Raw genomic sequence first — 17653 nt, forward strand, 5'->3', positions numbered from 1 at the left:
TGATATGATGTTTGGGGATCTTGAGAGCAGAGAGTACCTTCTTCTTTGAATTCTTAGCATCCACCTGAGTGCCTGGCACATCATAGGGACCCATGTACATGTCCCCTGAACTTCTCTAACACTGTTTCCTCCACTGTGAAACAACGTTGGGCTATATGATCTGCAAAGGCCCTTACAGTCCTAACAATCTACGACTTTGACATATCTGAACTAGCCCAAGGCCCTCTGCTTCATAACAAAGCCCACATCTTTGGTGTGGTTGGTTCAAAATTATGTGTTAAAACATGAATGATTTGTGCACAGTTTAGGGACTCCTCTTGCCCTGGCAGAGTAAGTGTTCTGGTAAGAGCAGTTGGAAGCCTAATGCAGCAGCGCCTGCAGCAAAGATTCCAGCCTCCAACTCCCACACAATTGCTGCTGTTCTCCAGCCTGCAGTTTCCTCTTAGGCTCTGGATTGGTCCACAGAGTGACAGAGGGCTGGGAAAGAGCCTCTATATATTCCTCAGAGAAAAAGGCAGTCCCAGACGGATTTGAAGTTTTCAAAGACTTGCTCTGCTGATAAGGACTTGTGCTCAAAGCTGAGGACCTAAGCCATTTGCCAAAATGTGCAAAGGACTTGCAGCCTTGCCCCACTCATGCCTGGAAAGGTGAGTTATTTTGACTTAAGAGGTGGAGATAAGGAGAATCTTCACTCAGGGGAGGATACTCAGAGGCAATAGAGGGCCACTGTAGTTTGTGGCAAAACAGGTGGTTGATTATAGACTGGGAATTGCCTCCTCTCTGTTAGTGGCAAGGTTTTGAAAGATCTGAGCTAGCAGACTGATGCAATATGAGATATATCATACACCATTTATATCCAGAACATCATTTCCTCTGAGGAGATGCCTATTTTATAAGCTCTTGTTCAGACTCAGAAGTGTATGGTTAAGAGCATGGATTCCAACATCAAACTGCCTGGGTTTGAATCCTGGCTCCATTACTTACTATTTGTGTGGTGTTGGACAATTTATTTAAACTCTGTATCTCAGTTTCCTTACTGGTAAAAATGGATCTACCAAGTATCTTCCTCACTAGCTGGTTATGAAGATTGAATTACTGTATGTGAAACGCTCAGAACACTGTCTGGCACATATGAGAAATGTGTAAATGTTAACCTTTATTAATGTACATGGAATAAGAAAGGAAGACTGAGATTTGCAATGAGGCAGAGAGGACTTCTCATTTTTCTTTGTATCTGGATACCATCAGATAGAAGGAGCTGGATTGCTGGACAGAAGACAGCCCTTGGGACATAGAGATTATTTATTAGCTATCATTGTTCTTTAGATACAGAGGAGCACCTTTGAGGCTCTGTGGTTGTCTTCAGACTGGACAATGTTCTGGAGGGAATCCTAAGTATCTAGACTAAGTAAACAGGAGGAGAACAAATATCTGACTTGTTAGAAAATTTAACCCAGAAATCCTACCTGATGCAGAGAATTAGGGATATTTCTCCTCTTCTTAGTTCTTAAGAATGAATTTGATTAAATTTTGTTTGATCCTACATTATTTAAAGGAAATAAAGGTGATCCTTGTACAGCCTAACTTCATCCCTAAAGGCACTGTCAATGTTTGCCTAAGAAAGTTGTGTTGTTCAATGGATCTGTACTTCTGTCTCTTACAAGTTCAGGTTTTCTTTTTGATGACTTCAACCCTAGAAATAATCTCAAAATGATTTTTAAAGAGATAACATCCTAGCAAAGGAATTTGTCTCCAACAATACTGTCTAGTGACCAGAAATAAAGACCTCTCTCACTTTGTGCTGTCAAAAGCGCAGATTATTTTTAAAAGATGTATATATTGTTTTAAAAAGTAAAGTAGGACTTAAGTAACTAGACTAGGACTAGATTGTAACTAGGTGGGCAATATTGGCCATTGGATCATCCTCAGGGGGGGAGACAGGTTTCAGTGCTGAGTACTGTTTATCAGCCTATCTTTCCCCCTAGAGAAAGCATGAGAAACAGGGGGAATACAGGGGTGAAAGGCAATTCCTTGAACATGACAATGCATAATTTTTTCCATATCCACTTTTACAACTCTGAGAATTGCAGATTTGACTTTTACAACAATTTTAACCCACGTCTTTAGCCCACTTATTGTTTGAAATCATGTACTTTCATGTAATGGGTAAATCTTAACCTTGTTAATTGGTGAACTATTGCCTCAGAATGATTGTTAACATCGGTCTGCCAGTCATTTTGTGATCCTATGACCCACTGCTTGGCACTTAGTGAAAAAGCAATAAATGTTTGTTGAAAGTTTGGCATTGTTACTAATATTGCCCGATTTGTTTTTGTAAATATGCATAATGTTTACTGAGGCACATGGATTGCACATTTCTTTCATTGATTCCTATAACTGTTTCATATCTGATTCACTAATTCACTACCAACATTGCTATTGATTCACTTTACAAATCTTTTAATTCACAGTAAATTCTTCTGCTCCAGGATATAACTAATGTTCACACAGTATATTATAGACTGACCAAGGAGCAAGCTCTTTTGCATAGATTGCCTGAAACTTTTAAGGCATATGGTAGAATCCTGTGATTATTGTGTCCTATTACATTTTTTTTATGATCTGTTACCATTGCAAATATAGTCATATTTCCAATGACTGTAATGAATGATTTGGAGAAGTGGAATTGTAGAGCTAGGGAGCTGTTAGCACACTCTCATGGAAAGAACCTAAAACTGTCCACTCTAAGGGAAAAATGATACTTGAATAAATCCTTCCAAACCTGCCTTCCTTGGCTCTATTCATAGTGGAAAGAATACTGGTTACAGAGTAAAGAACAGACTTAGTTTTGTCATTAACTAATTTATGTCCATGAGCAAGTGATTTCACTGTCCTGGGATTTTATTTTCTTATTTAGTAAATGAATGTTGGATTAGCTGTTCTCTAACATCCTTTCTAATCATAATATAGTTTAAATAAAGTGAAATACACCTGGTTTCAGTGACTAGCAAGAGATGCAAGTAAAGGAAAATTTTTCCTAATTTATTTCTCTCTAAAAGTTTGGGAGCCAATTAATGAAAATCGTCAAGAACTCAACCCTGTGTTGAAATCATGGCTGTGAAAGAAGCAATCTACTCAGTGAGAATCTGACTTCCAAGAAAACAACATTTACTTCATGTAAGAGGAGCTTTGGAAAATAGTCCTTTCTCAATGTTTACGGAAGCATTAAGCCAGAGTCAACTTTGACGTATTTGTAGAAACTATTGTTTTACTATTTATTTATATTTTTAAGACTATTGCTCATTAAAACTCAAAGTTGACCTCACATTTTTTATATATTTAAAGAGATGAATAATCCAAATATTTGGGCAATAAATGCCCCCCCACACACAATTTTTACCTTCTAGCCTATTGAAACCTGTGCTTTATGGGTGGGAATCTTAGAGTCAATGGAAAAGGAAAGAGTTGAGTCAATTGAAAGTCTTATTTTTACCAGTGATTTTCCGCTATGAATTTTAGGCTTCTTTTAAAAAATTCATTTTATTTTAAGTGTCTTGAATTTCTCTGAACAAGTTTAATTTTTAAAGTAAATATTGCTCTTTGGAAAAAGATGGAGGTCTTCTGAAACAAAGAGTGTTATCATTGTGATTCCGCCAAAGCTGTCACCATTATATAAAGCAACCAGTGTGATTATTATTGTTTTTGTCCATCGGGGTTGACCACTCCTGATACCAAATTTACAGTCTCTACTAAACTAAAAACGGGGAGTAAAGGAGTAATGAAGACAGCTACCGACAAAGAATTTTCCCTGGGCTGTTAATAAAGTGTCACAAACTCTTCTATAGATATCTGACCTACATCTGATTTCTGTTTAAGATTATAAAGGCTGCTAGTTGTGGAATGTGTTTAATCCATAGTTCACACAGGGGCTTCTGGCCACCTCAAGTGTGTGGCAATGCTGGGAATTTCAGGAGCTATAGAAAGTAAATGGGGAAAGTGATGTTTTGTTTTGTTGTTTATTATCATTTTACTAAACATTCAATTTTTCCCCATCTTCTTCAATTTATGTGGGTCTAAGTATGGATAATTTAGAGTAGAAAAGCACCTAATCAACTAATCTTGTAAGGTTGTCAAGCCACACAGAAGCAACAAACAGAGTGGGTCAAGGCTCCTGAGTCCGCAGGATTAAGTAAATACAGCTTTTTCCAAAGGCATGAGCACATCCTTGGACCAATTATAGAGAAAAGATAAGCACCTAGTGAATTAAAGACTGTAGCAATGGACTTGAATAAATGATCAATGAATCAGAATGGACACAGGATCATCAAAGAAGCCTAAAGAGATAGTAGGGTTTGGGATCATGCTTTCTGGGAACAAGTATGAGTTTGAAGCTTGCTATTGCTGATAGAGAGTCTTGTGACATAATTGCAAATATTTCAGTGAAACCCTGCAATCTTAAGGAAGTGAATAAACTATTTAACAAAATAGCAAGGGGGTGTTCCTAAGAAAAACCTTTGTTTCAATTCTTACTGATGAAACAGTTTCTATTGTTTCTCTGGATTGCCTTTCCAACCTCCATACTTGCCTTAAGCATAAGGGTGAAAGAACTCTCAGGGAAATTTCAGTCCACGTAAGGAGATAAATAAGAAGAAAGTAGCCCTCCATGTTGAGATCCACTATAGAGGAATAAAAACACCAAGTGCTAAGAAGCACAAAAGTGGGGGGAATGGGTGGGGAGCTCATAGAGTTTTGGGTAGCTATGGAAAACTGTAAGAAGTCACAGGGGATGATGCCTAAGGTTTATGACCTAAGCCTGAAAGGACTGAGGAGTTGGTCAGGTCCAGAGAGGAGGAGGAAAGAGAAGGAAGTCATCCCAGGCCAAGAGGCACGTCTGCGTGTGCAAAGGCTGGGAGGTGAGAGGGGATTGATGTTATGACATCTTTGTGCAGTCTGTATTGTCTCTCTCATGCAAGCAAGGAGGGAACTTTGGATTTCCAGCCACAGTTAACTTCCCATGCACCTCGTCCTGCATACTGTCTCCTTGGAACTTGTCCAGTGCCCATCCACCCCAACTGTGAGGATTGAAAAGATCTGTTCATGAAAAAGATTTTCCCCCCTTTTGTCTAAAGACTTCAATTACTAAAAAGACAATCTGTACTTGGCACGTAGTAGGCACTTAAATACTTTGTCAAAAGAATGCACAAATATTTATTATAGCAAGTGGAGACAGACCTGCTTCCAGGTTGTCCTGGTGCTTTCTCTGCTTCCAAAGGGATTGAGAAGGACAAGGGCAGTGACTTTTATGCTACAATAGGATAAAGAGTGTATGTTGCAAAATAAAGAGGACTTCCTGTTTGGGGGGCAGAGTGGAAGAGACTGGGAGAGGAAGAAAGCTTTTCTATAATTTCATCAGGAAAACCTTGTTAAAGAGGTGAGTCTTCTTTTGCTTCTAATGCAAGATGAACCTCATGAAATTATATCACTTTGGCTATTTCTCATGCAGTACTGTCCCAGCTTCTTTAATGAATTACATTCTGTATTCTGTTGCCTCTTCCTATTATTTCTTTCATTTACTCTGAGCTATGTTGAAACACCAGATATCAATTCAAAACGCTTTTAGATCCCAGAATCTTAAGTTTGGAAAGCTAACCTGAAAGGTTATCTAATTTGTTTCTCCTTCTTTAACAAGGACTACACACTATTATGGGATAGATGCTATCTAGGGAGGGAGTTTATATTTCTGGGGTTGTGTGTTAATGGCTTTTTTCTGTCCTGCTGGCCAGAAAGCAAAGAAACTAAACTTTATAATTAGTTCAGTCAGGATCAATCATTAGTAACAGGAACCAGAATATGGCTGGAGGCCAGAAGATAACAGGTTCCTATCTCTTTCTTCCTTTAAAGTTCATTTGAATGGAGTCTCAGATAACATTAAACCTGCCCTCTATTTTAAAGGCTGAGTCACCCAGAGGATAAAGACAGTGAAAGCCTGATTGTTTTTCACTGAGAAAGTAGCTCCTAAGATTACACATTTTAGAGATATTAAAGAAAACCCAGAGTAAGGAAGGATGTAAGTTCACAGTCTATCCCCTGCCTTAACATCAGCAATGTGGTGGAGTGAAAAAAACATGGAGGTGGTAACTCCACCTCTATTACTTCCTTAGTTGTATAAACTCCAGAAACTAAACCTCTCTGGCTTTCATTCCTTATCCATAAATGAGGATATTTATCTTGTTGGGGAGAGATGCTATAAAAAATAAATGAAATAATGTATATAAGGTAACTAGTTTTTAGTAGGCAGGCCCTTATTAAATACTTAATTTCCTTCCATCCTTCTTTCCTTTTTTATAGGTAGTCAGAAAAACAACATTTAAATTTCAGTTATGTGCCACGGCTTTTTTTTTCCCCAGAGTATCAAATGATTTAATTACAAAACTTAAGCCACTTATTAATTATTCACCTTCTAAAAAACACAAACATGAGAATAAAATAAACACACCCAAGACTCACTAGCTGTTGTAGGATAGGAAGAAGCCTTGGACAGAGAGCCTGCAAATGTGTTTTCCGTACATCTAAGTCTACATTTTCTCATGCATTCCAAGGTCCCATGTTTTGACACCTTACAGGGGAGAGGAAATGGAAGATACAAAGAGTCATGCACAAGAGGGTCACAAAGATCTTAAAGCTATTTGCTGCTAATGACTTGTACAACTCTGAGAAAGAGTATCAAATAAGCATTGTCCAATGTTCACTCCTGGCGAACCTTTAGTGTCATTCTTTGAAATTGCATCTTTGGGACTGGTTATGTTCCTTCATTATAACTTTTGCTTATCCCCACGCACAAACCCTAAAATTCATACACAGTTTCTAAGTTCAAGTACAAAGGTTTGTTTCAGGACAACCCCGAGTTGAGGTAGTGTTTCTTAATATATCTGTAGTGTCTACTGGGGGTCATCCCCTTGGATAGGCTGGCCAGACGGCAGCACGACGTGGGGCCCACATGGTCAACTTTCCTACTGGCCCACTTGCTCCCTAATTTATCTGGACACCGCCTCACAGTCAACGTTGCATCTTGAAGCCAGTGATGACCTTGGCCTGTCTTCAATCTGAAGTTGTACTCTTATGTAACTGAATCCAATGCTTCACCATTAATTCAATGGAGCTTCCAAAACGTGTCAGGTCTATTCTTAGGAAGCATCCTGGGATGGAGCTGGAGGGTCCTGGCTTTCAGGCTCTGCAGGGGGTGCTGGCACAGCTTCTTTTCTCTGGGCCGCCAGGAACTCATGAATTGCTCGTTCTGTCTGTGGCCTGATGATGTGGTTTAGCTTGGGACCCACCATCTGGTAAATAATTCTGTCCACTCCAGCTTCCAACATGCCGGACTATACCACACTCTGCCTCAGACCATTTCGCAATTGGTTTTTGTTCATCGTAGGATTCCATTCCTGCTCCTCCAGATGTGTTGACACAAAATTATCCACATTCTGCCTCAGGTTTTGGTAAGCTGGCTTGGTGTCCACGTCTGCCAGGCAGTCCCGGAGAAATCTGTCAATCAGGCCCCGGTTCTTGAGCTGCTCCAGGACGAGCGCTATGAGCTGCGGGTCTCCAGGAAGCAGTGAGGCCGGGTGGATGGGGCCGCCACCCACCATGCCGGTGCCTCCACCTCCCCCGCTGTCTGTCATGGCTGCGCCCCGGGCCCGCGAGGGAGACCGAATACGGCTTCCTCTCAAGGACAGAGGGCCTGGGTCCTGTGGAGGTGGCAGAGAGGCCAGCAGCTGCAGCGGCGGCAGGTTCTGAGGCAGCAGAGGTGGTGGGAGAGGCGGTGGAAAGCCTGTGCCACGGCTTTTGATAAAACTTATTTCTTTTCATCCTTCCTCATCATAGCCTCATTAAAAAAAAAAAATAATGATGATGAGTTTGTATAATAATACAGTATTTTTACAATTTTGCCCATAATTCTTTCAGCAAGTATCCCGTTTAAAAGCTCTTTACAAAACATTAAAAGACATTAAAAACCACGATTATACTGAAAGATTAACAATTCTTTAATATCCTTAAATATTCAGTAAGCATCCAAATATCCTCAATGACCTTTTTGCAGTTGGATTGTTTGACCCCTCAGGGTCCAAATGAGGGTCACACATTTTTTTTTGGACTACTGTTAAATTTTATTATTAGACTGATAAGAACATAACCAGTCCCAAAGATGCAATTTCTACTTCTTTCTACAATTAATTGGGTTCTAGTTATGGAAAACCACTTATTGCAAAAGCACTTTAAGGTCCCAGAGAGACTGAGAGACCAGTGCCTTCTATCTGGTGGGGGCACTTTACCCGTCTTAATTTGGAGCTGCTTGGTAGAGTGTGGTGAGGCATCCACGGTTCATAAACAAGATGACCTGAGGGGTTTGTCTCCAGTGCCCTTTCACCCACCTTTCACATCCCTTAAGTGACTGCAGAACCACCGGCTCCTCCACATCAAATCATGTTTACTAAGATCCTACTGTGTGCAGTGCACACCATGCCTGGAGCTGGAAGCCGCTGGGGCACAGATCCTTTTTCTGCTTTTTTACTTCACAACAGTGAGGAGACTAAGCCGTCTTCCCTGAGGCACTGTTGAACAGATTCACATGCAATCACCCTACTCTTTTAAAACTGAAACAGTAGGGCTTCCCTGGTGGCGCAGTGGTTGAGAGTCCGCCTGCCTTTGCAGGGGACACGGGTTCGTGCCCCGGTCCGGGAAGATCCCACCATGCCACGGAGCGTCTGGGCCCGTGAGCCATGGCCGCTGAGCCTGCGCGTCCGGAGCCTGTGCTCCGCAACGGAAGAGGCCACAACAGTGAGAGGCCCGCGTACCGCAAAAAAAAACCCCCAAAACTGAAAGAGTAACCCCAAGTCACTACACAGGCACCAACACCACATAAACCCCAGGGTGACACACTGCGATTGGTCCAGAGCCTCTTATATCTTTCCTAATCAATGGGCTTCCGGTCTTTTGTTTCTTTTTTCCTTGCAATTTATTTGTAGAACACAGAATTTTTAGATTTAAGTATAAGAGGCTATGTAACATGTGGAAAAGGTGCTGGGTGGGGAATCCAGGGTCCTGAGCTGTAAACTTGGCTTCTACTAAATAGCAGAGGGTGAGTTATGAGTCAGTTCCCTCCCCAGGCCTCATTACTGTATTTGTAAAAGGTGAGAAATCAATTATATGATCCTCTTCGCGCCTTCTAGCTCCACTACTTCATTGTTCTTGATTTGGACACCGTGTACTCTGAAGAAAGATTGTATTTTTATTTTAATTTTCCAGCTCTTCCCAAGTCCTACAGGAAGGCCCAGAAACTAACTTCTGGATGTAGCTTGAAAGCAGTGATTAAAAGTGTGAAATATTCTTCCAGTCACTTAGGATCTCAATGGACTAAATTCGGTACCCTATATGTCTTTAAAATGCTTGTATGAAATTCAGAATAAACTCCCAGTTTGTGAAAAACATGTATTTATAAGTAGTGGAAGGTGACTCTTTTTATTTTGGCAAATTCCATGAAAGGAACAGATGGTTTCAGTTTCTTGTAGAATTCGAGGGTGAATTAGGTTCAAAGATCATGGATTATAACAGTCTATGATTCTTGTACAATTGACCCTTGAACAACTCGGGGCGTTGGGAGACCAACCCTCCTTGGAATGGAAAATCCACTGGCTCCTTCGTATCCATGGTTCTGCATCTGCTAAATGTTGTGGTACTGTAGTATTTACTATTGAAAAAATCCACATAGAAGTGGACCTGTGCCGGTCAAACCCCTGTTGTTGTTCAAGGGTCAATGTATTTTGTTTACAGTTAATTTAGTTCTCTCTTATCTCAAGAGTATAACTTCCTTGGGGGCAGGGAGGAAAAGTGAAATAAGGACACAGACACGCCTCACCTTGGGTGGGCAGTGCCCGCCTTGACTGCTTTCACACTAGGTCCCGTGTTTCTTCAGTCAGTGGAAACTGTGGTCCGCTCATGCCCTTCTGAATGCTGCCCAGAATGAGACTCATCCATCAACTTAACAGTGAAAGAGTTTCCATCCTTGAGGCTGGAATAAGAAGGGTGAATTGGGGTTTCTAGGCTTTTACATAATTAACCAATTTTCATCTACCAGTTGAGTAGACACTGGAGTATAGACAATTCTTCAAGTGGCATGAAGACTGCCTCTGACTACATGAATCCATGTCAGACACAAATATGCACAGTGACTGCAATTTCCGACTAGAATGAGGACATATAGCTTGCCTCTAGACCAGGCATTAGAAATTGGGTCTTTCCTAGAAAATCTGTCGATGTGGCCAGCCTAAATCATAGGATATATGCACCACCAACCCAACTAATACAACCCAACTAATGCGACTTCGAGCTTACCCACCCTGACCATCGTTCTCCTGGGAAGTCCAGACAAGGTATTTCTTTGCAAAGCATTCTATTCAGTTGCCGTGCTGAGATAAAACACCTTGCCCTGACATTTTTTTTCTCCTTCAAAAAGGAAATATTTCAGGGTTGAAAAGATTCAGCTAAGCAGTCTTTGAACACTTTGGACAGTAGATACTTGATAATCAGCTGGCTTCACAAATAGCAAATAAGTCTAAGACCATTATTCTGTATTCTACATGCTTTCCTTTCTCTTTTCCAACTGCTTCCACAGACACTTCTCAAGACAATTCCTAACCCATCTGGACAAAATGTCACTCAGATTCCTAAATTTTACATTCTAGAAAGTTGTGGGAACTATCATATTAGAGTCTGAGGAAGATATGAAACATGAAGTAAAATACCTGAAAAACATGTGAAGTGCTCTTCTGTGTAACTGCTCATTATTGGTACTGAAGTGTGTGGAGCTGTTTTTGTCAAGCTACTACTTTTTGATATTTTTTTGTGCAAACCATCTGTTTCTTGATGAGGCACTTGTCTGTGGGGATTCAGGAAGTTTAGAAAGAATCAAGATGTCTCATTAACAAAGTAGTTTGTTGTATTTTGGTAACATTTTAAGTAATAGTTTACAAGAGATACCTGGGTCTACAGGAACATGGGACTGAATGACCTGTGCACTTTAGGGTAAGGTCAACAGTGCATGTCACACTGAAGACTTTCCCAGGAGAGCCCACTATCTAAGGTCTGGTGCCTTCTGGATAACAAGCCTTCAGAGTATTGGGCTTTGTTTCTGAATCCCCCAAGTCTAAAACAGTATGTCACTTGAACACACACACATGCATGCATGTGCACATGTACACACACACACACCCCTGATATTTTTTATGACTTGGAAAAAAGATGGACTGTTTGTTGAAATCAGAGATTCACACGGACAGCTTGAAAGTGTCTGAGCTGGCTAGTAGGAAGCAATTTTTTTTCATATAGATGAATGTGGATCAATGGGGATTTTTTTCCTCCCTTCACAAGTTGAATTTTACACTTTTCTTTTAGCAGGCAACAGTGAAGAAAAAAACTTTCTGTAAGTTGAGATTTTCTCAAAATTGTAATTTGAGAGTTCAAAAAGCCTTTAAAAAAGTTTTAATTGCCCTCTAACATTTATCTTCCAGATCCTCTAAGAATAACTTAACCTTTGTCTCCCTTCCCGGTTCAGACAGGGCCTTGATGTTTGCAATTATGCTGAAATGTGAGTGCAGATGGCTGGGCTGCAGCTGAGGGAAAGGAATATGTAACTCTCATTAGCTACTTATTTTAATATTTTATTAAATGGATACCAGTTTAAGAGCATGAAAAAGACAAGATTAGCAAAGACAATTGACAATTGTGACAGTGTAGAATTGAGTACCTAGCACAATTCTGGTCACACGCATACACACGATAAAGGTCTGGTGACTCGAAATCATAGATTCTGCCCCTTGAGATGGGATGTGATTTTTTTTTCCCCTTCTCTAAGGTGACCAGCTTAGAATCACAGAATGAGAACAGGATCAGTGTCACAGACAAATTCCTTCTCTTACAGATGAGAAAACATGTCCAAACTGGTTGGTGACTTGTCCAAGACCACATAGCTGGTTAGAGTTGGAGATAATTCAAGGTCTCTGGATTTCCATATCACCTTCATTTTATTTTACCTGGTGATCTTTAATTTATGAATTTTGTGTCTTCACTTTTAAGATATTTATTCTTCCATAGACACCATCTTTCAAAAGGTTTTGATTAGGAAACAAACAGTAGTCTTTAAGAAAAAGAATGATTTTGAACAAAATTTTTATTTACCAGATGCCTACAACTGCCAATTACAACATCTGAACACATGAGAGAGGTGTTGCATAGTAATTAAGAGCTCAGGAGCTGAAGTGAGATTGGGTGTGACTCCTACCACTGTCATTTACTGGATGATTTTTGGGCAAATCACCTAATTTCTCTGTGACTCAGTTTTCCCATCTGCAAGATGGGAATAACATTTATACCTCCCTCAGGGTTGTTATAAACACTAAATAGGGTTATGCATTATATGGGTTGAGTAAACCATTTAGTTAGCTGGGGAACATGTACTTTTTCTAAGTGTGTGATGTTTCTTAGTTATTTTCATGTTGGGATACCCTTGCAGCCATGTCTCAGAATGGGGCCAGAGCAGGAAACTGGGAAGCATCCCAAACTACCTTCATCTCCCTACAGAGCTAAACAAGACATATGGAAGTGGGACTCAAATGGAAGGGCCCATTGCGTGGAACATTAGAAAGCAAATGAGAAAAATAGGTGACAGGAAGCAGGAGAGAAGGGGGATCACAGATAACCCCTCTGAGCCTGGGTGTTGATAGAATAAATGGACTCTTGACAGAATTTGGTAGCCTAAAGGGGATATTCTTTTTAGGAGTAGGTAATGAGTTTTTTCCTCTGAACTCAGGTCTTCTCCTTTAGGAATTCTTAGGTAATGTCAAGTCAGAACACCTTATCCTGACTTTCCTGATAGTTTTACAGTTACTAAATTAATTTTATTTCAAAAAAAAAAAAAACCCAACTGTAACTGCGAAATGCAAGACTCTAGGGAATAACTCCTAGCTAGCTATGCCATGAAACTGAAGCCTATAGGATGCTGTGTCTGGTTTGAGCTCCTGGGGCTAGGAGAGAAGGAGAAAGATTAGAAAAGAATAGCTGGTCTAGGGAGGAAATTCAGAAAGCTAAATGCTGAAATATAGACCATTCAGTAAAGGTGAAAAGAATTGAGATTAGCTGTTAACTGAAAATAGAAAAGTAGAATGGGGATGAGAAGACAGTCTGACTGCCTTAAGTCTATTTTCTGTAGTGAATCAAGTCTGAAAAACAGAAGCTAAGAGAGGATATATTTGGTTCCTGTTGCTGCTGTAACAACTGCCAGAAGCTTAGTGGCTTAAAACAACGCACATTTATTCTCATATAGTTCCGGAAAGTAGAAGTCTAAAATGGGTCCTAGGGCTACATTCTTTCTGGCGGGTCTAGGGAAGCAGTCATTTTCTTGCTTGGTCTAACATCTGGAAGACAGCTACATTCCTTGTCTCATGGCTCCATCCTTGATCTTCAAAGCCGGCAGTGTAGCTTCTTCCAATATCTCTCAGTCTGCTTCCTTTGACACATTGCTTTCAGACTCTGACCCTCTTGCCTTCCCCTTACAAGGACCCTTGCAATTACATTGGGCCCACCCAGATAATCCAGAATAATCTCTCTACCTAAAGATCCTTAACTTTATCACATCTGCAAAATTCCTTTTGCCACATAAGGCAACATATCCACATGTCCCAGGGATTAGAATGTGGACATCTTGGGGAGCTATTATTTAGCCTACCACTAAGGGAGACATGAGAATGTAACTTCTGTCATGTGACTCGCTCCCCCTCTCCTTCTATGCCTGTTTCTATGCTCTGCAGACCATTCTTCTGTCATCTTAATTGAAAATTTCTCAGGTGCAGGCTACACCTCAAAGGGTTAACTAGATACTTTCCCTATAGAAGGCATTGTTCTTTCCTTCTTTTTTCTGTGGGACTTCCCTAGCACGCTCTCTGGGCCTGCTTCCCCAAATTCTCAGGTCTTTTTTCTCTTGTTGCATTTTATAGCTGATGGTCTCCTATCAGCTGTGATTTGCATCTGCAATACATAAAGTTACATTTGCATTTGTCTAAGATTGCTATGTGTTCAATCTAGAGGAGAGAGCTCAGTTCAAAGACAGCTGCTTTGCATCTTTCTTGCAGCACAGCAGCTAGGTGACCATCTGCTTGGTTCTTGGACCCTGTCCCCACCCAGAACCCAGACTTCTAACTTAGTAACTCCTATCCCAATAGCCACACAATTGGAAGAATCCCTGTTCACCAAGCCTTGATGTGTGAGTGCCACAGGTCAGAATTCATTGCTCATTGGGAGAAAAATGAGAGAATGCTATAAGAATGCTGGAGAGAAGTTTCCAGCATTGCATGGAATGCAATGACATATGTATTGACCTGTGACATATGCATGGACCTTGAAAGCATCTTTGGAATTTTTAGAAAACATATTAGGAAGATGGGGACTTCCATATTAAACTTTTGGAAGGATCCCTGGGGAGCTGGGAGAAAGACAGGAAGAGAGCAGCTGCTTTGGGATCCAACCAATACCCTCTCCTCCCTGCTCACACAGGATTCCAACCAAATCATACATCCCCAAATCTCAACCCTTCTGAGAAGCTTTCTCTTTTCTCCTTCATGGAGAAGCTCAATCCATCCCTTGAACTCTCACAGAACTTTTTCATCATCCCTGTATTTCTTATCACTTCTTAACCAACTTCCCTCAGATTCAACTTTGGTTAGGTATTTGACATTATCTAATTTAATTCTTAGTCTAACCCTGCAAGGTAGATGTTTTCAACATTACTATTTTACCGATAAAGAAGCACAGATAAGTTAAATATCCAGCCCAAGGTCAGACAATACACTCCACATGCCTGAGTTCTGGGGTGCCAATTTCAAACCTGGGACTCATTCTATCTGTCATAGCTGCATCCAAATAAAACTATGTGTGTAGTTGGCCCGTCGTCCCTGGGGGTTCTGCAGATTCAACCAACCAGGGATCAAAGGCATGCGAAAAAAAATCAAGAAAGCTCCAAAAAGCAAAACTTGGATCTGCTAAGGGCTGGCAACTATTTTGATAGCATTTACATTGTATTTACAACTATTTACATGGCATGCATATTGTATTAGGTAGTATACGTAATCTAGAGATGATTTAAAGTACATAGGAGGATGTGTGTAGGTTATATGCAAGTACTACACCATTTTATATGAAAATAAAATGTTTGAGCATTTGCAGGTTTTTATATCCGTGGGGAGTAGGGGTCCTGGAACCAATCTTCTGAGTATACTGAGTGACAACTGTACATATACCTTCTTTATAAAATGGGAACTACTTGAGGTCTGGAACAATCTCTTATTAATTTTGTAAAGCACTCCCCATACTATCTGGTACAGTGCCTGACAAACAGTGGTTGCTCTATTAGAGTCTGATAAGTGAATGGATAAGTGAATTTATGAAGCAATAAATAGATAATTCTTGAAAATAGAAATCGAGAATAATAAGGTATTGTTACATTATGTTAAGGGAGGGAGAGAAGAAATGGTTTGAAATATAATTCTGTACTTTAGACAAGTAAAGTTCCTCTTATTCTTCATCGTTATGTCATTGTTTTGCTCAACACATAATAATTTGGCAAAGATAAATGTTGACCAAGTGTTCTGATTATTCAAGGCAACGAACTTGTATCTATTATATAAATTCATTGCCAGCGGACACGTTAAGTTTTGGGAACTGTAGTTTTATTAAGTGATGTAATATATGTTCACGTTGATTAAGGTTTAGGTAAATTTTACTTTACTACTCTTTCTTTCCCTCTTTTCTGATACCCTTTATTACCACTTTTATTTCTTGCTTTTATAAGATATAAAACAACTAGAGTCCATGTACAACTAGAAACTTCATTCTAGAAAGTCCTTCTTTATAATTTAAAAGAGAATGAGATGGAGATGTTCAAAGGCTATAGGTCACACCAGTGTTCAGAGAGGCTCTCATGGGAATGCCTTCTGACCTCTCCACCTTTGGAGCTCAAAATAAACCACAAATTTCTGTCTTCCTCAACTTGAAGACCAGTTTCCCACTCTTCATTATCTGGCTTCCAAACTGAATTACAGAAAGTCCAGAAATCCTGCCAACAATATTTTGAATAAGACACAGAATTTAAGGTCAAAGGGAAAAAAAGACTTCTACCCTGTCTGTCTTGTTCCTCCACTGTCTCTTTCCTTACTCCTAATAACCTACTCCGAGTGATGACTATGTAAGAGACAGGCCATAAAAGCATGAGAATTATCTCAATTTCCATGGGAATCCTTGAGTAGGGAGTAGCCAGTGCTTGGGAAAAACAATACTTTTTATTTTTTCATTTTAAAATAGCAGCACAATGCTGGTGATATTATAATGTAACTCTGAGCTGAGCTAGGTAGCAGCAGAGGTCTCCAAATTTGCTTTCTTTGTCTCTCTGTAGGAGTGCTGTCCAGAAATGTATATCCTCTATGCTTTCAGAATTAATTGCATTATTTCAAGGTGGAGACTTTCTGAAAGGAGCTTATCTCCCATGTCAGTCAAAAAGATCTTTGTTGAGTTCTATTCTATTCTATTTATGCAATAAACATTACCCCCCCAAAAAAAAAATAAAAAATAAATAAAAATAAAAATAAAAAAAAAACAAAAAACATTACCCAACACCCATGTGCAAGATGCTGTGATAGGATAGTAGGACAAATACAGTAGAACAGTAATAATAATAGGTAACTTTTAAGGAGTATTTACTGTGTGCTAATTGCTCTTCTAAACACTTTAATGCCTTAACGTATTTAGCTCCATAATATATATGTGAGGTAGGAACTATATTGTCACTATTTTACATAGACAATTGGAAGCTTAGAATTTAAGTAACTTGCCCAAAGTCACTCCACTAGTAAGTAAGAGTTGGAATATAAACGAAAGCAGTATAGAGCTGTACTTTTATCCTCTATACCATCCTAGGAGTTAAAACAACTTTAAAGTTATTTTCTAGATTCTCTGGGAGATCAAAGAAGTAAAATATGGTACCCACCCTCAATGGGCTTGTTATCTCACTGGGAGTACATACACATGGAACTCTTAGACACGCATTCACGAGAAAGTAGAGTAATTGGGTGAAAATGTGCTGTCCATAACTTTAGCAGAAGGAAAGCATTCTATCCCTTGCTCTGCAACTTACTAGAAATCTAAGAATAACATCGTATGAGATCTTCGAAAAATATTTTAATTTACACAAACCTCAATTTTTCTACTTTTAAAATAAGGGTAGGGCAAATTAAAAGCTCTGTAAGGTCCATTAAATATGATCACAAAACAGAGGATCTTATGTTAGAGGAGAGAGAAAGCACTCTAGGCTTTTGCAGTTATAGAGGTTTCAGGAAAAAAAGTGAGATTGTTCTGGTCCTAGAGCATTAGAATAGTTTTAATTGTCATATGGGTGGCAGTCAGGAGGCAGGTTAAGGAGGAAGCCAATGGGACTAGGTATACAAGTAGTTATGGGGAGCCAAGGGAAATAAGCTTAGAAGTGGAGGACTTTGGAAGCAAGAAAGTGATGTTTGAAACTGAATCAGTTGATCAGCAGTTCTCAGAAGTGTGGTCC

At 39.8% G+C, this 17653-nt stretch overlaps 1 protein-coding gene and 1 pseudogene across 1 annotated transcript in view; one reads left to right on the forward strand and one right to left on the reverse strand.

Annotated features, from left to right (window-relative positions):
- Window positions 1-522: 522 nt before the first annotated feature.
- Window positions 523-17653, forward strand: part of RGS5 (regulator of G protein signaling 5) — a 48969-nt gene continuing 31838 nt past the window's right edge. Inside the window, exon 1 of the mRNA XM_029230559.1 lies at window positions 523-647. Coding sequence (XP_029086392.1) covers window positions 604-647 — 44 coding nt within the window. The 5' untranslated portion in view covers window positions 523-603. The remainder of the gene's footprint in view (window positions 648-17653) is intronic.
- On the reverse strand, window positions 7185-7646 carry LOC114898820 (annotated as a pseudogene).

The sequence above is a fragment of the Monodon monoceros genome, unplaced genomic scaffold (genome assembly GCF_005190385.1).
Source record: "Monodon monoceros isolate NGI ecotype Baffin Bay Population unplaced genomic scaffold, NGI_Narwhal_1 Super_Scaffold_18, whole genome shotgun sequence".
Lineage (NCBI taxonomy): Eukaryota > Metazoa > Chordata > Mammalia > Artiodactyla > Monodontidae > Monodon > Monodon monoceros.